The sequence below is a fragment of the Pelecanus crispus genome, chromosome 3, assembly GCF_030463565.1.
Source record: "Pelecanus crispus isolate bPelCri1 chromosome 3, bPelCri1.pri, whole genome shotgun sequence".
Classification (NCBI taxonomy): Eukaryota; Metazoa; Chordata; class Aves; order Pelecaniformes; family Pelecanidae; genus Pelecanus; species Pelecanus crispus.
In genome coordinates this window covers 112,413,041-112,438,388 of record NC_134645.1, presented here as the reverse complement: position 1 = coordinate 112,438,388, position 25,348 = coordinate 112,413,041, and the positions used below count along the sequence as shown (strand labels likewise).

Here is a 25,348-nt window from a genome sequence, read left to right as displayed (position 1 = left end):
TATAAACGTGGTGTGACTTCCAGCTAAAATAGGAGCATTTGGCATCTGAAAAAGCTTCCCACCTCCTCAAAAGGCCTCTTTTCATGCTCCTGAGGAAATCAAACATTACAACAGAGACTTTCAAAACCTGGGTGAAAAATAAACAGTTAGCAACTTCAGCACATACATAATGAGGGAGCTCCAGATATCTGTGAGTCAGGTTTGGACTGTTTTAATATAGCTACAATGATTCAACAAACGTATGTTGGAGATTTAAACGGTTTCTGAGGATTTCTATAGCAGGCAGGAAACAATCATGATATTCAAAAGGCACTATTCTAAACAAACAAATTGCTCCACCAGAATTGTTAGCTCCCTGCAAATTCTGTATAGAGTCTTTGAATAGTAGTGTAGAACCATATTCACATTATTTAATAGATTTCAATATACAGTTGGAAGAATGCCTAACATATAGGAATCATACCTAGCTTTATTAGAAAGAAAGAAAAGCAATCAAAGGACCATTCATTTCTTAGAGTGATTGCTGTGGAGCTGGACTGATATTCAAACACTATAGAAATTTGCTACTGATCTTCAAAATTAATAATAAACATATATATATATAATGGATTCAAATTCACAGAGTAAATATAACAAGCAAAATGGTTTGTTTTCTTAGGTATATCATAATAGCATCACATCAAATATTGTCAGACTCTGTGAATATGAACAGAATTGTATGGTCACTGATTGTTTATATACCACAACACTGTAGAGCTGATATGAGTTGGTCTTGCCTTGCTGTCGGGAAATCTCTGGGACCACATGCCACATCCACTGTGGATATCCTGTAGACCAATCTCCCATAATGATCAGATACGTATTTTGATTACCATGTTATACAAAGGCTCATTTCTCCTTAAAAATCATCTTAAAACACTGTGCAAGGTATTCCTGAGAAAACACAGAAAGATTTTGCAGTCATCTTTCTATGCCTAACAGCAAGATAAGATGTCATGCAGCTGGCTCCTAGGAAGACCCAAAGTAATTCATCATTTCCTTTGTGAAATTATGTTGTTGTTTTCTTAAATATACATCACATTTTCCATCATATGCAGTTGTAAATTGGGTACATAAATTATTTGTGCAAAATTACTTATTACTGCTATATACATAATCAGGAAAATTTTGGAAACTTTTGCTGCTTTTCATGGGGTCATCCTTACAATCTGAGTAAACATGTAAGCTGTTTTCCCACCAAAAGGAACTACTAGCTAAACCATTTTTATGAGATCCATTGTCTATTTATGAAGTCTGCCTTAAATTGTGGAGGGTTGGTATTTCATTTGTTTTGTTACAAGATGCACCGTGATCATCTTATACTAATGTGAAACGCATTTACTTTAAGAAATAATTTGGGGCCTGAAATAGTTCATGCACTAAATCATTCTCAACTAAAGAAAGCAGAAAAGCAAGATCTTAGTTTACCTTTAGCTAACCCCCAAAAAACCATCTGGCTGGGATCCCTCTTTTAGTACTAAATTATAAAAACTTTGTCTTCCCTCAGCACTAAAACTCAATTTACTTAAGTGCCTCCTTGTCATACATCCGTGAACAGTTTAATAAAGAAACATTACAAAATTGGTAGAACTCCTGATTTGTTGGTTTGCTTTGGCTGTTTTTCAAAAACAGTTGTAACACCTTCACATCCAAAAAACTTACAGTATTATTTGTACTTATTAACTGGAGTATACAAAATATTTGCCTTGTTGCTGAAATATCCCTGTAGCACTACAAGCAATTAACGCTTATAAGTACAAATTTTGCTAAGATAAAAGAATATCAGGAATCTACTTCCTCAGAAATAATCATTCTAACAACTAGAGACCAAATTCTGTCTTCCCTTACAGTTATGCAGTCACGCTTGTTAACTGTTGTGAGGGCAGAATTTAGCCTCAAACCACATTTTTATCTAAATACATATATTTTCCTACAGAAAAAACAAGCTATGTCTTATCATTGCTCTTCCCTTCTGAAGGGTAAATACTGATATTTGAAATACCTAAATTGTATTTACAGCTGTACAACACTGATGCCACATACTTGCAAAATATCACTTGTACTCTATAAACATGGGGTAACTTGTACTATCGGCTGAAAAACTTTTCTTAAAATAAAGAAAGAGCAGACAAGCTTAGACATTTTCTTTGTCAAATTCACACACAAAATACATGGTAATATGACACGCAACATCATTCCACCCTCCAGACGCCACCATCTCCACACAGTCCTCCTCGTCATAAGCATTGTTGGGCTCCCCACTGCGCCATTTGTTGAAGGTCTGCATGGGTGATCGGTCAGAATAGACAAAATTCCCCTCTTTCTCTAGGTCGTTAATCCCAATGAAAACTCTGGTGAGCCCGGCTTGGTTGATGTACGAGGCGATCAGATTGTTGGCAGTCTCATCCTTGGGCATGCTCAGCGTCCCTCCTCTTCCGTGGCAGTAGAGCTGGGCTTCTTTGTATCTTTTCTCTTCCTTCACCAGCAGATATATCTTATTATCTGTCTCACGCACACCAGCAACAGCTGCGGGGGAGGGCAGTGCTGAAAAGTGAGCACTTGCATTTCTATAAACCAACTTACTGTACACCCCAAAATAGCTTAACAAATCAGATGCGGGATGGTGACGCTCTCTATGAGCAATTGCACCAGTAAAATGAGGCAACAAGAAAGGAAAATATTTATATAAAATTAACCTACCATTTTTTATGAATTTTAGTTCTGTTGTCAGCTGGGCCACTTGGATATCCATTTCACCGATAGCCTTCCTTAGCTGGCTGCACTCACAGGGAATGCCTGTGAAATGATACAGATACACCAAAATCAAAAAGCTATCTAATTTCAATAATTATCTAACCAATTTTATGAAAAGGCCCAGTCTTGCAGCCCTGGAGAGGGCTGTCTTGCAAATAACAGACAAAAACCCAGAGTCTTCACTACCCTGCACCTTCATATGGTTCTCATGGGTGTCTGGGCCTACCCAGAACAGCTCAGTTCACTTCCCGTGAAGCTTCAGCCCTGCATGATTAGTGCTAAGCTAAATATAAACAGATATTCCCTGCAAAAAAAAGCTCAGATTTTTTTCTAACTAAAAACATTTGTCAAAATTTCCCATTTTGAGTAAAATTATTCTCTTCAGTCTTCTCCAAAGAGCACTTTTTCCACAACAAAAATCTGCACAGCACATTGTTTGCCTGTTCCTCACGAGGAACATAAAACAGCAGATCCAAAAAGCTAATGTTCCAACCATGTAATGCACATAATTACCTGCAAAATGTAATTCTGTACTTTTGAAGGTACAGAGCTTACAGTTCTTCCAATAAAATAAGACAACAGAAAATCATAGAATCATAGAATTGTTTAGGTTGGAAAAGACCTTTAAGATCATCCAGTCCAACCATTAACCTAACATTACCAAGTCCACACTAAACCAATCAAGGGTAGACTAGACTAAACCATGTCCCCAAGTGCCACATCTACCCGATTTTTGAACACTTCCAGGGATGGGGACTCCACCACCTCTCTGGGAAGCCTGTTCCAATGCTTGACTACCCTTCCCGTGAAGAAATTTTTCCTAATTTCCAACCTAAACCTCTCCTGATGCAGCTTGAGCCCATTTCCTCTCATCCTATCGCTTGTTGCTTGGCAGAAGAGACCAACACCCACCTCACTACAACCTCCTTTCAGGTAGTTGTAGAGAGCGATAAGGTCTCCCCTCAGCCTCCTCTTCTCCAGGCTAAACAACCCCAGTTCCCTCAGCCGCTCCTCATAAGACCTGTGCTCCAGACCCTTCACCAGCTTCGTTGCCCTTCTCTGGACACGCTCCAGCACCTCAATGTCTTTCTTGTAGTGAGGGGCCCAAAACTGGACACAGTGTTCCAGGTGCGGCCTCACCAGCGCCGAGTACAGGGGCACAATCACCTCCCTGCTCCTGCTGGCCACACTATTCCTGATACAAGCCAGGATGCTGTTGGCCTTCTTGGCCACCTGGGCACACTGCTGGCTCAACCATCTATTAAAAGGAAATCGATATTGGTTTGACAAAGGTAATCTGAATGAGCATACTAAAAGGATAATTGTTTCATCTATGAGCTCAAATCTCAAAATGAGGATCAATTACAGTTTCCAGTTCTGTGTGTAATTATTCAAACCCGCATGTGACTACCCAATTACTCAGCTTAGGTGTCCAAGTCAGTCTAAGCACAGGGTACTTACACTGCAAAACTGTGCTTGATGACTAGGTATATCATAGTCTGGCTCAAGAATTAGAGTGGCAAATTACGTTCTCATGAGAAAACTAATTGGTGCACCTCTAGTGCACCCTGCCAGGAAGGGACAAATTGGGTAAAAGCTGAATCTGCCATTTTTGTAAGGCTTACACTTCTCATGCCAGGTGTTCACCTTCTTCTCTGGAAGATCTGTATTCCTGGCAATCTCCTGCTCCTATAACAATAACCCATGGAGGGGCTGGAGCCTCCAAACTGCTCCTTTGTGTTGGCTGGAAGCCAGAGAGGGATATGCAGAGATGTCCCTTTGTACTGGTGATGAATGATACAGACAATTGCAGTTCAGTTCCTGCTAGTCTTCTGGAGCGATCAAGCCTCTGAGGAGCTCTGAGACGTTTCGACAAATGGACTACAAGTCCAGCAACTACTGCAGCTTCAATAATATTAAGTAATTTGAAAATATTACAGTGAAATATTACAGTGCCTATACAAATATTTAATTGTTCATTATTTCCCCCAGTATGTAAACAGACATGTATTTTTGGTGATGATGCATGCATCTTGTAAAATCCTTTGACATACAGAAGGTGTGTCATGGATTACCTGGGTCACCATTAGGACCCGGTGGTCCTAAGTCACCATTGTCTCCTTTTTCACCTAAAGAAATGAAAAAGAATATAAATTTAAGGCAGCTTTTTTGGTCAACAGTTCATCTGGCCCTTGCTTATTTTTCCTCTAGTAACATTCAAATGTGGACAGTAGAAATATGCCCAAGAAAAAAATAAAGATTTTTCTGGCCTAGTCATTCCACAACAAAGGCCAGCCAAAGTTGTGAAATGAACACAAAGAATATGTACCAATATTCATTTTTTGACATTCATGAACTTCACAGAACCAAAAAACTCAGAGGCTATAGAGGAAAAAAGGCTGGATATGCTACACTGGTGCCTAAATCTAGATTCATAATCTAGATGCTTAAGTAAACATTGGTCCAAATTACTTAACCAAAGTCACATAGTGTCCTGGTTTCGGCTGGGATAGAGTTAATTTTCTTCCTAGTACCTGGTATAGTGTTGTGGTTTAGATTTAGTATGAGAATAATGTTGATAGCACACTGATGTTTTAGTTGTTGCTAAGTACTGCTTATGCTAGTCAAGGACTTTTCAGCTTCCCATGCTCTGCCAGGTGCACAAGAAGCTGGGAGGGGGCACAGCCAGGACAGCTGACCCAAACTGACCAAAGGGCTATTCCATACCATATGATGTCATGCTCAGTATATAAACTGGGGGGATTGGCCGGGGGGCAGCGATCGCTGCTTGGGGACAGGCTGGGCATCGGTCAGCGGGTGGTGAGCAATTGCATTGTGCATCACTTACTTTGTATATTCTTTTATAATTATTATTATCATTATTATTTTCCCTTCCTTTTCCATCCTATTAAACTGTCTTTATCTCAACCTATGAATTTTACTTTTTTTCTTTTTTTTTTTTTCCAGTTCTCTCCCCCATCCCACTGGGGAGGCAGGGGAGTGAGCGAACAGCTCTGTGGTGTTTAGCTGCCTCACCGCTTAAACTGCAACACATAGGAAGCCTATGGGGTAGGCAAGACTAGAATTCAAATCTTCTGGCTCTTAAAAGTCTGCCAAAATACAGTGCATCTTCCCATCTGCTTCTCTTGACTGTCCACACTTGTGTGACTGTGCACAAAGTTCTTTATTTAGCCTTAAACCAGGATTCTCACCCTGCTTTAAGGGTCCTGCTGTCAGAGCAAAAGGTAACTGGCTGAGAGATCTCAGTCACGTGGCTGACTACAGTGTGAGAAACTCCCTATTATGGTAAACTCTGAGACTTGTTAATCATTTTTCAAGCCCCTAAACTTTTCTCAAACATAAATTATCACAGATTTTTCATCTGAAACACAAATGGAGAAACAATTGAACTAAGCATACCTTTTGAACCAATAGGACCAATTTTTCCATGCCGTCCCATGCTGCCTTTCTGTCCTTTGTCCCCCATTTCTCCTATACATAACAGAAAGATGAAAGACACAAGGTAGCAATGTAGTCCGATTCATTCAGATTCTAGCATGCTTGCAATATCAGTTTTTACAATGAGCAAAACCACGCTATATCCCCACTATTCATTGAGCTCCAGAGGCCCAGCTCACTTGTTTTGAAGAACTTACATATAACAACCTAGACAGTGACTTAATCTTTGCAAAGCAATTGACATTAACGAGGCATGCAGATGTAAATGAAAACGGATCGTGGCTGAGAGCCGCTGGAAAAGCTTTCGCAAACTTCTCTCAGATGATCATGCCAGAATTATGTTGAAAATGAGGGGGGGGTGCATTCAAACATGGATCAGTGCATTAAAAGTATCATGGAGTTGAGAAGACCTAAAGGATCCAAACACAACTGACAGTTTCAGCTAATACAGTAGCTCCACTGTAACTGAGGGCTGAATTTGGGCTTAATGGCTTATTTATACAATATAAACACTGTGGAAGCAGTCACATCCTCATTCTTTGCTTTCACGTTTGAAGATTACATTAATGAAAAATGAAAATCAATGGAAATCTTACATAGCCATATATACACAGACACTTGCACATGTTCATACAAAGTCTGACTCAAACCAGCAACGTTGAATGTTACTAATTTTAAAGACAGTTCTACAGCATACTTCAAAGTGCAGTTGTAGCAACGGAGCTGCTAAAAAAATAATTTTCCTCAGCTGTGTTTTTACAAATAATAGGCAACTATCCACCTCTTAAGGTCAATTGAAATTGTCAACAAATCTGCATGAGCCAGATGCTGTCACCTATCTGTGTCCCTGAGGCATACCAGAAATCTAATGTAAGACAGCTTGATTCACTTACTTTGTCTGATTTTGACCTCTTTTCTGTTAGTTGTACTTTCCTGTGTGATGTGAAGTGAATATTAGAATGGCTTCAGGGGAAAGAATTTGTACTGGAACAGGCAGTTTCTTTGCCATCACTGTCTTCACAAACCACGATGAAGCACTGTTACTAATAAAATGTGTGCCACAGTCCAAGTATTGATGTCACCAATCTGAGCTCCTCCAGAGCTCAAATAATAAACCAGATAAAACACGCCTGTTACGTCATACAGCTTTTCTGGATGGCGTTTCTCAAGCATTATGAAAAATAATTATCTTAATGGTGTGAATCTGAGAGAAGAACTTTAGCCTGTAATAGCAAAGCCTTATTCAATCCCATGTCTACAGAGCTCATCTACAAATTTAGGAGATCAGCAGTTGAAATTAATAAGCACTAGTCACCTAATAGAGTAAATACAGCACACTTACACATGACTGAAGGTTTTGGCTTAAACCAAGCCGTTTATAGTCAATAAACTCTATGTAGTCTAAGCCTTTCAGATCATTATTTCTAAATGATACTTTGGTTCTGGCATTGGTTTAGAGAGGATTCCCTGATTTGGTTTAGGTAGACTTTCTGAGACCTGTGAAATGAGACCTGTTGTTTTGTTACGCTCACTGTGTCGTGAATGTGGCACAGTTTGCCTGATGCTGCAATTCCTATGGCCCAAGGAGCCTCAGGAAATAATACAGCATCTCAGTGTACATTGGTGATACCCCTTCCTGGGTGCAACGCCTGAGCAAATCAATGCTCTGCCATCAGATTTAGGCCTCTTTGTATCATGATTTCAAGGAGAAACATGGTCTGGAGGCAGCACAGCTGTACAGCTACGTCATATGAGATAGGGTTCCCACTGTACCACACAGTATTAATAGAGAGCAGGTATGGAGGGGCAGGAAACCAATTGCCTTCTGAGGCTCCCATCCCACAGAAACCCAAGACCAAGACTGCTTTAGGAAATATTGATGCAGTTTTGCCAACAATTGTTGAAAAGATTGTTTCTTTGCTCAAAGCAACCTCTGTTATGCACTGTTCAGCTACACAGGAGCAAGGAATCAATGAGACAAGTTAGGAGGAAAATCTACCATAGGGATCCAGCAACTGAATTTGTATAAATTGTCATAGCTCAGCCTCGGTTGTGGATTTATGACAACTGAAGATCTGTTGCCCTCTGTTGTTACTGCAACTGGACAGACAGTCACATATTTCCTCTTAAAAGCTGGATAATTTTATGACCCATTTCATCATTACCTTTAACTTAAAAGTGAAATCAGTAACACGTTTCAGAATATAAACTGATCACCACTGGGCTAAGAGATGTCCTCTGTATTACTCCATGAAGTCTCAAGCAACTGTCACTTGATGGCATGAGTCAGGAATAATTTCCTCTGAACTGAGAGAAGCTGAATGTGTATGGCTCGTTGGTCTAATTAATTACTGGGAAGTCCTACAATCAATTATTTTCCTTTGTTTCCAACAAGGATCAAATTCAGTTACTACTGGACATGGACTCAATTAGGAAATTTTACCAGAAACCAAAAATATTTTTCTCTTATGCTATATATTTCTACTGGAAGAATGGAAATAATCCACTCAGCCAGCTGAAGATCTACTTTCTGGAATACAGCTTCACTTTCAGAACAAATTCATGGCTTGCCTTAAAGATGCAATCCATTGGGCTGTGCAGGTTATAAAGGTACTGATGCTAACATTGGATATTTATCCAATATAGGTAGTATATTGAGAGCGTATTTCCTTGAAAATCTCTAAAGTATCAGCTCGTAATGAGTTTATCAAATTGTTCTGAAAGTGACCTTTCTTGCTTTGGATATTTATGAACTGGGATTACCGTAACAGAATGTCAGATGTTTGAATGCTTTTTCTTTTCAGACTGCTACACCTGAAATTAAATAAACACATAGATCTAATGCATAAATAAAATACAATATATAAAATTACTTCACTTTCTCATAAATACTGCCCAGAAAATGAACTACTTCTCAGTAATGGCCAGTAAAAGCTACGTGATCTGCTCAGAATGAGAAGTGTGTTATCTCAAACAATGAAGACATACATTAAGTCTCCTGTGCTCATTAAAAGAACTGTTTGGATTTGGTTTTCTCTTACAGTGACTAACCCCTGCTTCTGCTCCAGGGGTTGCTTATTCTGCTTCTTCTGCAGAATAAATCACAAGGTTTCAAGAGAGACCCATCTGCCTTGAGGGTTTCAAAAGTTTTAATACCTTTTGTAAAGTCCTTTTTAGTGGCCCTGTGATTGCCAAAAATGCAGTCAAAAGAGTCTTAATGAAATCAGGAAGTGAGAGCTGAGAAGAAATGAGGACAAAAAGAAATTAAGTCTCCATAGGCCAAAAGTAGGAAATCTAACAGAAAGTCTGAATGGAGAATATGAAGCAAGTCATCTGTCATCTCTCAGATGAAGGTGGTGTACACTGGAACCAATTATAGAAGACTTAAAGGATTTTGGAAGGAACTGAAGAGAAGAAAGCTCTAAATGATCTTCTTGGTGGCCTTTTTAGGCCCACAAACAAGAGAAGGAATAAAATACCAGAGATTGGTGGGCTGCACAATCCGTGAGAAAATGAGGGCTTTGGCTCTGTGCAACACTATAAATGGGGGTCTTCATACAGTATGGCCAATCTCTTCAGACAGGATTAATTGGAACACACAAGGAGGTATAAAACTACTTAAAAAAAGAAAAAGGTGTCAAAAAGACAAATCCCGCAGAAATACAAATTCACCATGTCACAAATTGAACTGAATCATGTCAAAGGGAAGAGAGCATTAATTTACTTCCCAAACTTAAGAATTTGAAGACAAATCAGATAGAAATTCTTCATGATTTGACACAGCGGACATCACAGACACGTACCTAAAAATGAAAGTAGAAGTGTACCAAACCAGACCAAAGGCCGCTTGACTCTAGTGCCATCTTTGACAGCAATCTGCAGAGGATACTCAGAAAAAGAATGTAAGATACAGACCAAGCTTACGGTGTCTTTCTCCCAGCGTACCTCCTTAGTCTTGCAGCATTCAGTTTTCCCAATGCAAATATTTAGCCTGACTTGAATGAGAACAGTATTTTTAAAGACTATAATGATGTTATGGTATGGTAGTAATCTACATTCAGGACAGTTAACTTTTGAATACTACTGGCAACTGGAAATAAAAAAATTCTGAATACACCAATAGACTATGGTACTGCTTTACGCTAAATAATCTGAATTATCCACACGACTGAAGGTTGGTGATTGGCTAGGGATCAGTGGTTACAACACAGCTACATCTTATATGAACAAACAGTGGATAAGCCCAGGTGGCATTTTATGTAGCTGGGGCAAATTAACTTCACCCAGCATTAGCCACCTGGAAGTTAGGTTTTTAGTCTAAGCTATTTATCTAAGCTCCCTTGGTGGGCAATGGAGAAATAAACACCTCTCAGCAGTGATCCATCCCACTCATATTAGACAGGTATCTTAACGACAAAGTGAAACTCTAAAAGCCTTGCATAACAAACAGGAAAAAAAAAAAAAAAGAGGAAACTTATCAATCCATACTGACTAGAAATCAGAAAGGCTAGAAAATTTGCAAAGGAAACTAAAGATAGTAAGAAAAAAACAAATCTAGGAAGGCAGCAGAAAAGTTTAAAGGATTTTAAAGTATATTCAAAACAAAAGAAATGGAAATAGTATGGTCCATTCTTGAATGGGTGAGTTTATACTCACTTATGCACACAAACACAAATAACTGCCCTTATGAAACATGTATCTTGCCAGAATTACATTAACAACAGAATACCAAGCTTGTTCAGACCAGTGGTCCCTCCAGCCCAACACTCTGATTCCCACAATGGCAGCAAGAGGTGCAATACAGGGAGGTCACACAGCCCCAGCAACTATCTGCAGTCCATTGCAGATGGAGTTGCGGAATCAGTCCCCCAGCAGTTTCAGTGAGTGTCCCCTAGTTCAGGTATGAGGGGAGACCTTATGGCTCTCTACAACTACCTGAAAGGAGGTTGTAGTGAGGTGGGTGTTGGTCTCTTCTCCCATGTAGTTAGCGATAGGACAAGAGGAAATGGGCTTAAGCTGCACCAGGGGAGGTTTAGGTTGGAAATTAGGAAAAATTTCTTTACGGAAAGGGTGGTCAAGAATTGGAACAGGCTGCCCAGAGAGGTGGTGGAGTCACCATCCCTGGAAGTGTTCAAAAATCGGGTAGATGTGGCACTTTGGGACATGGTTTAGTCTAGTCTATCCTTGATTGGCTTAGAGTAGACTTGGTAGTGTAGGTTAATGGTTGGACTGGATGATCTTAAAGGTCTTTTCCAACCTAAACGATTCTATGACGGGATCCAGTGAAGAGCAGGTCACCTCACTCACTGCTTTTGTGATTCTGTAACCTCGACCACATCCTCCTCAGGCTCTGTCATACAGTTGGAAGAGTCTCAACCTCTCCAGCTTCTCCTTATGAGGCAGCTCCTCCATCTTCTTCATGTTTCTGGTGGCCCCCTCTCATTTCCCATGTCCTTCTTGAGAGACAGAGGCCAGAAACACACTCATGTCAGGTGCATGTCAGGCTTTTATACAGAGCAAAATCAGCTGCAGAAATGAGCTTCCTGTTTTGTCCTTGGTATCTTTTCTGATGAAGGGCAATGTTTTGTTGGCTTTGGGGCTGCTGCTAATGATTTCAGAGCAGTTCTCGAGTTTCAAGTGACAGTTCTGGTTTTTGGCATCATGTGAGCATGGATTAAATTACGTATCCCTAATGTCCCTAGGCAATATATTTATTTACACTGAAGCCCATCTGCCATCTTTTTGTCCACTCAGTTTAGCACAGATTTCCTCAAAATCCTATTGAGTTCAGGTGGAACTAAAAGACAGTTTTGAAGCAGATACCCACTTTGTGAATCCACAACTGTCAATGTCAGGACTTTTATATGGAATCCTGCCTGCAGCACTCCTTAGCGAGCAATAAATTCATGTAAAAGTTGACTCTGAAATTTAAAGGATTGATTGATTACATATTAATGAGCAATCAGTAATACTAAAATATAAATTAAGATATTATTACCTCTCTTTAGAATTTGATTATACAAATGACTGAGCACTCTGGCTCCAATCCAGTTAAATTAATGAGTCTTCTCTCATACTTAAGAGGCTATGCCTGTACTAGTAAACTAAATGCCTGGGACTGTTCCCTGGCAGTGGGAACCAGGTGGCTGAGAATGGTCCACTCCATGACATTAAATTGTCTTACTCTTCAAACCAGGATAATCACTTGCAAGCTGTTCATTGTGTTAGCTCTCAAAATGTGCCCAAGAATTGTCCGGGAAAGCGTTCACTGGCACAAGCCGAAACTGTGCCAGGGACTGTGCTAACACTGCAAAGGTAGAGACAGACAGTTGAGTTACATGCCCAAGAATATTATGTGACTCTGCTTCACATACCAGTATAAATGAAGTAAGATGCATAAAGGCTGAAATTAAAACACTAAAATAATATATTTTCAAACGGTTATGGCTCTAAGAAAAATCATAGAATCATAGACTAGTTTGGGTTGGAAGGGACCTTTAAAGGTCATCTAGTCCAACGTCCCTGCAATGAGCAGGGTCATCTTCAACTAGATCAGGTTGCTCAGAGCCCCCTTTGCAACATAAAATGTCTTGAAGAACACATTTTTAACACGCTGTACCACTGATTATGCATTCCACCAGTAAATTCACCCTCTCCTCCTTATTTTGATTGCCATGAGCAGAATACATGCTACTCTGGGAATATTCATGGTATTGTATTGTTATTGAAATATCTCTGTGGAATTTGTATACGTGGAAGTTTCAGCTTCACAGATAGGATCATGACTCAGTCAAATAATTGAGTTCACTCACAACATAGGAGTGAGCAGTATAGCAATCAGAGCAAGTGGGGAAAGTTACATCTATTAACCTCACACCCCAAAACTTGCACTGTACACTCTACTTTTGTCTGAATCATCCGTTTTGCTTGATCCAGCACTCTATGCTTTACATAAGGCCAACACAGTTTTATGTTCTGCTGACATGCTATGCATCATAATTGACCTATACAATTAATTAAAAGCAATGAGGAAAGTAAGTGGAATTTAACCTTAATCAGCTCCCAAAGACATCAGGATGTCTGATGTCACCCTGAAACATCAGTACACTCAGAACCAGATTTATTTCTGGTAAGCACCAGGAAGTTTTAATACTTAATCAGTTTCTGAACTACCTAAATCTGAAAATATCATGAGGAAAGGTATGATAAAAACATTTGCAGCACTTTTGAATCTTGAGATTTTTGTTTCAGGTCTAATATATCATAAGAAAACCATTTCTTTTGTATGTTATTTATTCACTGACTATTATATACTTAAGAATTTCAAAGAAACTAAGCACATTTTCTGAGGATGAACTTGCCTGAGAAATGAAACAAAGAATGGAGAAATTAAAAAAAAAAAATTGTGATTCTGATAATATAAATTAACACCAAAAGTAGAAAACTACAAATATTGCAGAAGAACTACAGTTCTCTCTCATGTAAACCATCACTTACCCAAATAGCAGAAAAATACACTGAAATTTAGCAGTTTTCATCAACAGAAGGAGCCAAATATTAGCCCAACAAGAAACAATTATCAGGCTTCAGCAGAAATACAGGGGATCAAACACATGTTAATACAGCAACTGCAGTTTAACAGGCTACTGCACAAAAACAGAGCTGCTGTGATCATCCATGTGTGCTCTTAGAAAGGGGAAAATGCAAAGTGACGCAACAATTTTATCCATCTTTCATTATCCACTAGGCTATGTGTTATATATCTAGATCACAGGTCTAAGCTTTACACCAACTGAGGATTTTAAAGGACATAAGTGGCATATGCCCATCAAGAGAGCAAAACCAGAGTAAAAAAGCAAAGCCAATACCAGGTCATGAATGGATACTAGATAATCTGTCCAGGAAAAAGGTAATGAACAGGTTATTTCGGAGAGCATATAGTGAACAAATTATCAACCTCCAAATGATGCTCTGTTCTTAACACTCCATAAATAAGATGAACAACCTAATAGGAAAAAGATGTCAGCGTGTTGGATATTTCAGTGTTAGCAGCTCACATGACTTTTCCCAAGAATATTGTCATATTTTATTTTTGCCTCAAAGTTTCAGCTTCTGGGTAACAAATGGGAAAACCCTTGGACTGCTAGAAGAGAAATACAGTTGAGTCATTCTCATTCAGCTTGAGAGTCTAGAAAAGTATTTATGCACGAGCTTAACTTCAGGTTTGGGCACTACTGTCGGACTCCACTGTCTGTGGAGGTTAACCAGAGACTGAAAGGTCAGGAGACAAAGTTTTTTCTAGGTCAAGGCTGGATGTCCTTCTGTGTCCTTTCCATATGGTAGAAATTACATCTGTGAAGTCTGTTTGCTTATCCAGTCAACACTGTGACACTCAGAAAATACACTGGATATCGTACCATGATGAAATCCAGCACCATATAGTCCAAATTATTTTTAAGGTAACAATTTATTTTTCCTTGAAGAAACATTTGTGGAAATGAGTTGATGAAGACCAATATCTACAAAATGTACAGCATTAATGAAAAGATGAGTTAATTAGAACTCATTTTAAACAGGAGCTTGTTTGTAGAAATGTTTTACCATGCTAAAATAAAGCTGTTTACCAAATATTCCAAGAACATACACACGTCAATTCAAATCTGGATGCACAAAGGAAAGGGAAAAAATATGTTGCTACAAAAGCAGTATGAAATTTTGCCTGTGCTTAACCTGAAAGCACTGCCTGGAAAAATACCAATATAGTATGCATTAATATTCAATTTTCTTTCATCTCTTTTCTGTTTCAAGTATGTTTTCTTGCAGTGTATTTTCCCTTCAGTGTTTCTTCTTTCAGTCTCATCAGAATTTTGGACTTTTGCAGATATGGAAAACTGGAGAATTATCATTATTATTAATCAAGCATTCCTTATGAGAATGATTTTCCAAATAAATGCAATTTTAGATAATAGAATATATAAATGAAATGTTATATCCTGGATTGGCGTGACTGAAAAAGAGTACATGCATTTCTCAGATAGTCCAAAACATTTTGAACTGATTTGACAAAATGCCAAGCTAGAGAAACATGCACGATGGGAGAGGCTCTCAAGCTCCCCATGAGAAAGCAGTATGATCAAGTGCCCATCTCAAACACTTGTACAAAAATGATCAAAGCCTGAGAAACAAACAGGAGGAACTGGGAGCCAGTTTAATGACATCAATCACCCAGGTATGATGGGAGAGCCAGAACAATAGGAGTGCTGCAGTGGATGCATACCGGCTCTTTTGGAAGGACAGGCAGGGAAGACAAGCCAAGGGTTACGCTCTGCACAGTGGGCACCTCGAATGCATGGAGCTTTGCTTCATAACAGGTGACTAGTCTGTTGAAAGCATGTAAGTCAGATTTAGAGAGAAGGCCAGCAAGGGGAATGCCATTCATTACAGACTGTCTTGTCAAGAAGTGGGACTGGATGTTAAGAGTTCTTTTAACAGCTCTAAGAAGCTCCATAATTGGAGACTAGCTACTTCAGCATCTCCTGGGAGAGCAGCACCATGAGGAGCAATCAATCCAGAAAGTGCTTCAGGGACAACTATGTAATGCAGGTACTGGGTTTCCAGCTAGAGATGGTAGTCTCCTAGACCTGCTATTCACATATCCTCTGGTTGTGGGTATGAAACTCAACAGCAGCCTTGGCTGCAGTGACCATGACTGTCTTCTTGAGATGCCAGCATTCAAGATCCTGACGGGAGTGAGGAAGGCAAGCAGCAGGATAAAAGCCCTGGACTTCTGTACTTTGGCTTGCTCTGGGAACTGGTAGGCAGGATCCTATTTGGAGGCTGCTATGAAGTGCAAAGGGGCCCAGAAAGAGCTTTTTGGTCTTAAGGAACAATTTCCCTAAAGCATAAGAATTACCCATTGCAATGTGCAGGAAAATGAGCACATATGGCAGAAGGCCAGCTTGCCTGAACAGGGAACTGTTGACTGAGACCAAACGCCAAAAGAAAGCATGCAGGAAGGAGGTGAATACCAGGACAGGCTACCAAAGGGTAATACAGAAGTATTCCCCAGGCATGCAGGGATGAAGTGAGGAAGGCCAAAGTTCAGCTGGAGTTGAACTTGGCTAAATGCACGAAGGATGACTTGAAAGACAGTACAGGTAAGGCAGCAGTAAAAAAGACACTGAGGATAACATGAGCCCTCTGCTCAGGAGGAAGGCAACCTAGTGACAAAGGACACAGGAAAGGCTAAGGTATTTAGTGCTTTCTTTGCCTTGGTCTCTATGGGCAAGGTCTGTTCTCTGGACTCCCAGTTCTTCATGTCTGGTAGCAAAGACTCGGGGAGGACCTGTTACTCATGGTAGAGGACGACTGAGTTAGGGACTACTTCACCTGGATGTACACAGGTCCATGGCACTGGCCAGAAGGCATTCGAGGGTGCTGAGGGGGCTAGCTGCTGCTGTTGCAAGGCTGCCAAAGTCTAATCAGCAGCTGATAATGAGTGCCATTCCTCAGGAACCAGTCCTTCATCAGTGACAGGGAGGAAGAAGTGGAAGGATCCTCTGTGAGTCTGCAAGAAACCCCATGCTGGCAGGAGTGGTTGGTGTGCTGGAGGGCAGTGCTGCCAGTCAGGAGCTCGACAAGCTGCAGGAATGTGTTGACAGGAACATGATGAGTTCAGCCAGATGCTAAGTTCCTCACCTGCAATGCATTGATGAAGGCTGGCCAATGGCTGGCTAAAAAAACTCCTTTGCATAAAAGGACCCAGAGATTTTTGCCCCTCATACAAGAGAAGGAAACTGAAGTCCAGCTGAGGAAGATGGGTTTATTTAGTCTGGAGTAGAGTAAGGTAAGGGAGACCTAATTGCAGTCTTCCACTACCTACAAGTGGTTTGCAGAGAAGATTCAGCCTTCTCTTCTCAGAGACACACAGTGAAAGTACAAGAGGCAATGATCACAAGTTACAACAAGAAAAATTTCATTTTTTTCAGCCCTAAGGAAAAGGTCTTTCACAATGATAGTGGTGAACAGACCTATCAAAAAGAATGTGGAATCTCCATCCTTGGAGATTTTCAAAAGTCTACTGGACAAGACCCTGAGCAACCTGATCTAAATTTGAAGTCTGCCTGGTCTTAAGCAAGAGATTGGACTAGATGAGCTCTTTATGACCTTTTAACTTAAATTATTCTGTGGTACTTTAACTTCTCTTCATGCTGCATTACCTTGCAAGAGTTGAAATTTTAGTTTCCAATATTTTTTATAAGAGTTGTCCTTGAAGGGTACATCTTCATAAGGGAAATACACCGACTGAACACACACCCCGCTCATGAGAGTTATAATTTTTTCAATGCATTGTAGGGGGAAGAACTCTAGCTATGGATTTTGGTCCCAGGGAAAACTGCAGGTATCGGACTCCCATAACTGCCCAAAAGAACTACATAACGGATTTTGCATCATCATAAGGAAGTGTAAGTTACCGCTGTGATTGCTTTGAAAGGAAGCTTGTAAATTCAGTTTGGTTAGAACTCACTCCATTGTTCTGGTGACAGGAATGTCAAATGTTTAATTTCAATATTTAAATAAAATGTTTTGACTATTCCTCATGTGAGTTTTTCAGGATGTGCATCTCCTGAAAAACTTATGAAGGTCAAATTTCTTCCTTGCTTCAGGAGAAAAACGAATGTCAAAAGACAGAATTTCCTGCAAGACAGAAATGCCACACTTCTCTCAGCTGTACAACTGAATACTATTGAGCACCATTCCTCTCAAAAGCTCCAAATATACTGAACTACAATGCAAACAGTGTTACCACCATCCTTCCACAAACATTACTGAACTGTGATCCAAGAAATGTGGAATCACTAATGGCCATCTCTGCCTACTATGGTTTGTTTACTGCCTTCCCTCAATGGTTTTAATTAAGGTATTGCAAGCGTTCACACTTACAAACAAAAGGAAACAAGGAAATTGAGCCTCATGTTTTTTTCCCTCTGATCTAATATGAGGTTTGCATTTACAGAAGGCAAATTATGAAGAAGACATTATGATACCGTTCTTCACAGAGACCTTGCTAAAAATTAAGATTTTTTTTTTTCCCCAAAATGAACCTTTTTGACCAGAATGCAATAATTAGTCTACAAATGAGTGCGTACAGTTGTACTGGTTTTAGCTAGGATACAGTTAATTTTCTTCATAGCAGCTGGTAGGGTGCTATGTTTTGGATTTGTGCTGAAAACAGTGCTGATAACACTGGGATGTTTTTGTTACTGTTGAGCAGTGCTTACACAGAGTCAAGGCCTTTTCTGCTTCTCACCCCACCCCACCAGCGAGTAGGCTGGGGGTGCACAAGAAGTTGGGAAGGGACACAGCCAGGACAGCTGACCCCAACTGACCAAAGGGATATTCCACACCATATGATGTCATGCTCAGCATATTAAAGCTGGCGGAAGGATTAGGAAGAGGGAGATGTTGGGAGTGATGGTGTTTGTCTTCCTAAGTCACTGTTACATGTGATGGAGCCCTGCTTTCCTGGAGATGGCTGAACAGCTGCCTGCTGATGGGAAGTAGTGAATGAATTCCCTGTTTTGCTTTGCTTGTGTGCACAGCTTTTGCTTTACCTATTAAACTGTCTTTGTCTCAACCCACGAGTTTTCTCACCTTTACCTTTCTGAGTCTCTCCCCCATCCCACTGGGGCAGGGTGAGGGAGTGGCTGGGTGCGGCTGAGCTGCCGACTGGGGTTAAAACACGGTAACGGTACACAAAAATGTCCAAGGATGATTTAGTCACCCGGCAAAGGGAGAGAGGATCCCCACCATCATCACCTCACAAGAAAAGGCAGCATTTGGTCAGGAATGACTTTCAAAACATCTTCTTTAACAAAATTACCTTTTTCTCCTGGAGGCCCAACTCTGCCTGGACGACCTGGAGCACCTTTCTCCCCCTTTTCTCCAGCCTCCCCTGTTGATACAAAGGGAAACAAAAAGAAGAGTCATATTAAACCAGGACTATTTCCTGTTGGTGGCAGTGACAAGAGTGCCATTCTCCCCAGTGAAAATAAAAGCCTACTATAACAAGAGGGGAAAAAAGTAAAAGCAGATAGAATCTGACTTAACAGCTCTACTTGACACATAGAGAACAGAGTTTCCTGCAATTGGCATAGACACTGACAAAACCAAAGTCAATACGTTACTCAAGTCTCATACAATAGGTCTAGTTTTGTGCATGTTACTCATATCATCAACCTCCAAAAAGCCCAACAGCGCAATTCACTTAAGTAGAAGCTTCAGAATTAGGCCCCAACTTAGCAAATAACCTTCTAGGTCTGTGTTCACCAAACACTTCCTGAGTATCTGTTAAGGACATGCTTAAGTCCCAAGTGAAAATGGCTTCACTATAACCTCAAACTAAAAAAAAAAAAAAAAAAAAAAGAAAAAAGTTTATGCCATTTACAGAGTAATGATGGAGCCGACCTATAGGAAGGCATTGCTACATCCCTCATTTAGAGGATCATTTTTAAGCATGCAAGAGTATCTCCTAATCCATATTCTCACTTATGTATTGTGCCTTTTAATCTCTGGTACGAACCACTGTGCATTGTACTTACATGCACATGGCTCACGGCGCATTATTATATTCAGCATATTTAAACACCGGTTTCTGTAAACGTTTGCCTCCCTGGTGCCTTTCATTGGAAATTTGGGGATGCTTACCTTGTTTCACCCCCTACTATTGTCCTACTATTGTAGTTTGCCATTGACATAAAATTAAAATCTCTTAAACAAATAGAAGTTTAAAGAATGATTTACATAGCCACCTTTACAAAAAAGATTTATATGAAAGAGAAGAAAGCTCTACGGCTTCCACAGAAAAGAAAATGCCAGGATCTAAAAGCCAGAGCTAGCACAACACACCTGATGCCCCAACACTGTATTTCTACAGAGGAGAGTGAGCATTAGCTGCTCTCCAGGAAGCTGAAGGAAGCACCATAGCAGGAAAGTCATGGTTATCATGTACTCCTTAAGCTCTGCTTTCTGGCACAGCTGGCAGCTGTGGTTCAGAGAGGGACCATAGAGATGACATGTAAAAACAAGCCGAAACAAGGTACATTTCAAACATGCAGCCTCCAGCTCTCTCTCTCCTTATTGCAGACATAGGTGGCTGTGAGCTGAACTCAGCCCTCCATCTGTTATATTTTCCTTCTTCAGGCTGCCAGCCAGCTCCAGACCATCTTCCCTGCCTTCAGACATGCAAAAATAGGCCATTCTCTGACCTTAATGAGGACAAACTTCACATAATCTCCAGTGAATAATATTGTTAGTATGAAACAGGCTATTATTTGGCACATTTGGGAATGTCACTTTTTTTATTATCAGGTAACCAATAGGCTTTCCATGATTGCCTTTTCCCCCTCAGGGCTGGTTATGAGTTCTTTGCTTCCCAAAGATAAATCCTGAGAATGACTTTTTCCTGCTCTCTGGAGGCTGAAAGCAGGCTATTACAGCCTATTGCTTTACACGTTCTTCAGAGTGAAAGCTGTGCATTAGGGATCAATAAAATAGATCACTCTTGCTTCAGGCCATTACACTTGCCTGCATTTATTCCTGTAAGAAGATGACACTGCATTCCTTAGTGTGGGTGTTTAAGAAACTTTCCCTGGGAGGAGATTACCCCATTACAGGGCCAGCTACAGACCACTCTGCATTTTTTGTTACCAGCTGTTATAAGCAGCAAGGCCTTGGCCAAAGAGGGACTTATCAGTGGTCTAGTTCAGCTTTGCCATGTTTAAGTCCCTGTTTTTGCTGTATGTACCCTGAGCACTGTGCAAACCGAGGAAGCAAAGCCTGTGCCCGTGTCGTGGGCAACAAAACAGTTTTCTGTCAAGGAATTTCAATTAATTTAATTTATCACCAATTAACACTAACTTTTAACTTTCGATTCCTGAATTCGGAAGAAAAATCAAACAAATGAACTTAGAGAAAGAAACCTCTGCTCCCCGCTCCTGGTCTCCAGCCCCTGTGCTGCATGTTACATCCAGTCCCTTTGAGCAGAAGGTTGGGGTGAGTGCTTTGTGGTTCCTACTCAGTTGCTGCAGCATGGCCTCCTCCACCAGGCACAGTCCCTTTGCAGTCGTACCTCCTGCTCAGCCTCCTCTCCATCCCTTCCCAAGGGGCTCTTCGCTCCAGCCCTACTGCATGAAAGAGTACCTTCTTCCTCCGCACAATGCGGCTCTTGCCCACGCAGCTGAGGCGGGGTGAGGCGTGCCCAGCAGTGCTCTACGGTGTTGTGATGCCTCACACCCCCAAAAGAAATTCAGCCCGGGTATCGAACTGAGCTGCAGCAGGATCGCAGGTATCAGGCACAACCCTGACACTACTACAAGTTTCTTGTCTTGCCATCTCTGAGAGAGGTCTTTCATAATTTAAACAATATGTCTTACCATTGCTGTCAATTTGCCTCCTTTTGTGAACTCTTTGGGACAGGATTTTCCTCTGATTATGTTTGCATCCTGCCTACCTTGAGCTGTACCATCTACTGTAATGAAAATAGCACACCAATTATTAACTACGTGAGCTATTAAGCATTTCTTGGCTGGTGATAACTTTCTTCCATTACTCATATTCCCTGTGTGAGTAGACACATCAAGTGTGGGCGTAAAAAAATTGGGTTTATTTTATTTGTGTAGTATCAACTTTTTTATGTATTGTATGCCATTGAGACTCTTAAGACAATTCCCATTTTAGATTCTAGAAGGGAGACAAAACAAGGTGGCAAACCAAGAATTTAGGTTTTGAAGGATTGTTCCATGTTATTTTTTTCTCCACAATAGTAGTAACTTCAATCTCATGGGCCTATCAAAAGGAACAGGACTTTAGGAAGAATATGAGTGAGCAATGTAGTGAGGCTTCATCATCCATCCCTTCTTCACACACAACACACTTTTCCTATTATTAATATTGTCAGCTTTCTAAAACACGGATCAGTCTGCTGTCTGGATTCTCAGAGCCACGGTATTTTTCCCTTCCGCATTTCATCTTACTCCTTTATACTGTTGAAGTTGTTAAAAAAAAAAAAAAAATCAGTCCCTAAGACCTAAGCTGCTGACCTTAAACTCATTTGTGCCTTTTTCTATTCTTGGTGTCTTTACTGGCTTTCTTCATCTTCCATTACTACCTCCATTCTCATCTCATCCCCCTTCCGATTCCCCCTTTCATTCTGTGGGGTCCTAATTGGCTTTGTGTTATTTTCTTTTTTTTTTTTTTTTTTTAGCTTCTAGTCTCTCCACTCAGTTTGATTCTTTGCTCTCTTCTTTTCTCTTTTCCCTTTCTTCCTGTTCTTCTAAAATTTGTCCATTACACACTCCCACTTTTTGGATACTTTTCCCTGGTATCTTTCTCCTTCACCACCCCATCTGGGCTCTACTTTCTGCACTACCTCTTAGGCTTAACCCTCTCCTCTGATTTTTTCCCTTTCACACATCCCATGGTCTCCCTCACTTCTTCCACTTCTTCCCCGTACCTATTTTTCCCAAATCCTGACAGACTCATGCCCAACAGTGGTGCGGGGCTCTGTTCCTCCAGCATTGGAGACGTTGCCAGCAGCCCAGCAGAGGAGAAGATGGGGCAGATCTCAAAGCCGCAGTGAGCAAATCCCACTGTGTGGGAGCTGAAATTTGGGCACACGGCCACATATATACTCAGTTTAAAGGAAACCTTGGCCACTGAAATGGGTTGGAGTTGTGCCAGTGGGGGACAGCAGTATCTCATTATCAGTTCCCTGAGCCAGTCCCCCCGACAGCGTAGCTGGAGCATTGTTAGCTTTTTAGGGATTTCACATTAACTAGGGCTGTATCAGGCCATTTTGTTCTTCACCGAATTTGTACATCAATCTCTCTCACTTTTGCAAGGCTTACATGTCATGAAGTGGAGTGAAATCATTAACACATGCTGGTTTTCAGGCCTCTTTGTGGTTTCCTGGCTCAGGATTGCCTTCTGACAAAGGGCCAGGGTCCTGCACTGTTTGTATGTTTTAAAAAAACTCTACCGCATATAATAATAACAGTCCTTTCATAAAAATGGTATCACAGATGTTAACTTTGACTGATTACACAAATAAGGAAACTAAGGCAAAGAAGTTAGAAAACTTGTCAAAGCCTGTCAACTTCTTTGAAATGAAAAATAATTTCAAAGCTTCAGTCTCCAGTGCTGTGGGGTCTGACCCTTTGACTGATCTTCTGTGTAACTTTAGACAACATATATTTAACTTGATTGTGTTCTTCTCTGTGAATCACATCAACAGCACTATCTTATGCCTATTTCACAGCAAATATATCAAACAAATGAAAAAACTTTACTCAAGGCTTAGTCAAACCTCAGAAGTCTTGGATATAGTGTTGTTCTTTCTAACTAGAACATCTGCAGAAGGTGTAAATATTATTAAGACTTCAAAGGCCACTTACTGAACTAAAATTAAAAAATACAGATTTTGGTTCAGTTCAGGCATCCAAAGCTGCATCTATAATAATAATAAACAAAACAGGAGAGCTTTTTTGGTCCTGAAGCCAATTGGCCAAGCAGAACCCACATCCCTACAGCCCAATTCTCTTGCTTCCAGCACAGGGCAGCCACATCCAAACTGGGCAATGTCTGGAGAGGGCAGTTTACACCACAGCCAAACCTGTGGCCAGGCTGTGCTCACAATTTAACTGTATGAACAACTGCAGGACAGAACAGAGCCTTGCCCTCACCAAGCAATTAACCAGCACAGACAGAACATGCAGTCCATACTATGGTCCTCATGCAACTGGGTAAAGCCCAGGTTTGCACTTGATAACATTAGTGGCATCAATACTGTTAGGTGAGTTTTGTGATATTACAATGCATAACTACCAAAAAAATTAGGTTAGTTGTGCAGTCCTTAAACAATGTATTTTTTATCATTAATGATAAACTGGTGGTTTTCATGGGGTTTTTTGTCCTTATTTAACAGGTATTTCCCCATGTTCACAGGTTTTTACACTCCAGTAGAAATACCATAGCCTCCGTAATGAGAAGTACTGTTATTGACTAAAAAGGGCTAGGATTTCACACCATAATGGATGCTGTTGCTTTAAAATGCTAATTCTTCCCAGCTGTTGATTTCCTACCTAAGGTACTTTAATACATTTTTTTTGCTATGAAAAGATGGATAATTTATTATGCCATCTTTTTTCGGCAATAGTTTGGGGACATATTTTGTAAAAATGTTGCTTTTGTCAACAGAAACTATAGAATGCTAAAAATCTAACTAATATTTTTTTTCCTTCTAAAAGGCACTTGAGCATTTAAAAATCAAGGAAAGACAAGCAGAAGACTAGAAAATACAAAATATTTCCCATTAGTATGTCACAAAACGGCAATGAAAACCTCTCCAGATATAAAGTAGGGCCTGATTTTACAGTCTTTGAGTATGTGCACCATTCATGAGTATAAACACAGACAAAGCAACAAGGCAGCATATCAGAGTAACAAGCACTACTGATCAGGAGCAAGTCTGGGAAACTTTGGCATGCATTCTCTGAACCGTGTTCATTTTAACAGACTGAACTTCTTCTTACAAACCTTAAAAACTTCATTTTTAAGGAGGCTACAAACTGGACAAATAAGAGGACAAGAGAAAGGCACCTTCTTTGTCTCTGTTAGAAACAGTCAGTGGTGCAAATGAGCCTGTTAGAAAGAAAGGATTAGTATTTGAATGATGGAGTAGATTTCCACATTACCTTTGAGGCCTGGAACAAGAATTTGAACAGAGCAGGACTCCTCTGCAATATGTTGAGGATATCCAGACCTTAGCAGTGACAGGAAGGCAAGGCTAATTAGAGTCACCAAGAAAACCAGATCTCTCTTCATAATGAGCACTTACAGGTCACTGACTCCTAAACAAAAGAATGAATAAACAGTTATAAGAATTCCAAAGACTTTCAACAGTTTCTGAACATATGCAGCTTCCTACTATGAATACAATATATTTTTGCATGCCATAACCCATGCAGCATAAGAATGACACATGCAGCTCCTCCGAGCAGGTTGTACGTTCCACAGGCATACATGAAACATGCAGCAG

At 40.4% G+C, this 25,348-nt stretch overlaps 1 protein-coding gene across 7 annotated transcripts; it reads right to left on the bottom strand.

Moving 5' to 3' along the window:
• Positions 1-2,114: 2,114 nt before the first annotated feature.
• Positions 2,115-25,146, bottom strand: COLEC11 (collectin subfamily member 11). 7 transcript variants are annotated; one of them, XM_075707665.1, is made up of 6 exons: positions 25,005-25,146; positions 19,136-19,207; positions 6,214-6,285; positions 4,869-4,922; positions 2,740-2,835; positions 2,115-2,583 (listed from the first exon to the last, which is right to left on the bottom strand). In XM_075707665.1, the coding sequence occupies exons 1-6, from the start codon at positions 25,132-25,134 to the stop codon at positions 2,174-2,176; spliced, it is 834 nt and encodes a 277-aa protein (XP_075563780.1). In that variant the 5' UTR covers positions 25,135-25,146; the 3' UTR covers positions 2,115-2,173. The 7 variants fall into 7 exon arrangements, with proteins under 7 accessions (XP_075563780.1, XP_009476406.1, XP_009476408.1 ...); XM_009478131.2 differs by having other exon boundaries at positions 2,115-2,565; XM_009478133.2 differs by lacking the exon at positions 6,214-6,285 and having other exon boundaries at positions 2,115-2,565.
• Positions 25,147-25,348: the final 202 nt, after the last annotated feature.

Coding starts and splice junctions, on each gene's coding strand:
- COLEC11 (XM_075707665.1), bottom strand. CDS start 25,134: ATGAAGAGAGATCTGGTTTTCTTGGTGACTCTAATTAGCCTTGCCTTC. Junction 4,923..6,213: donor TGGTCCTATTGGTTCAAAAG/GTATGCTTAGTT, acceptor TCATTTCTTTAG/GTGAAAAAGGAGACAATGGT. Junction 2,836..4,868: donor GGGTCCTAATGGTGACCCAG/GTAATCCATGAC, acceptor ATCATTTCACAG/GCATTCCCTGTGAGTGCAGC.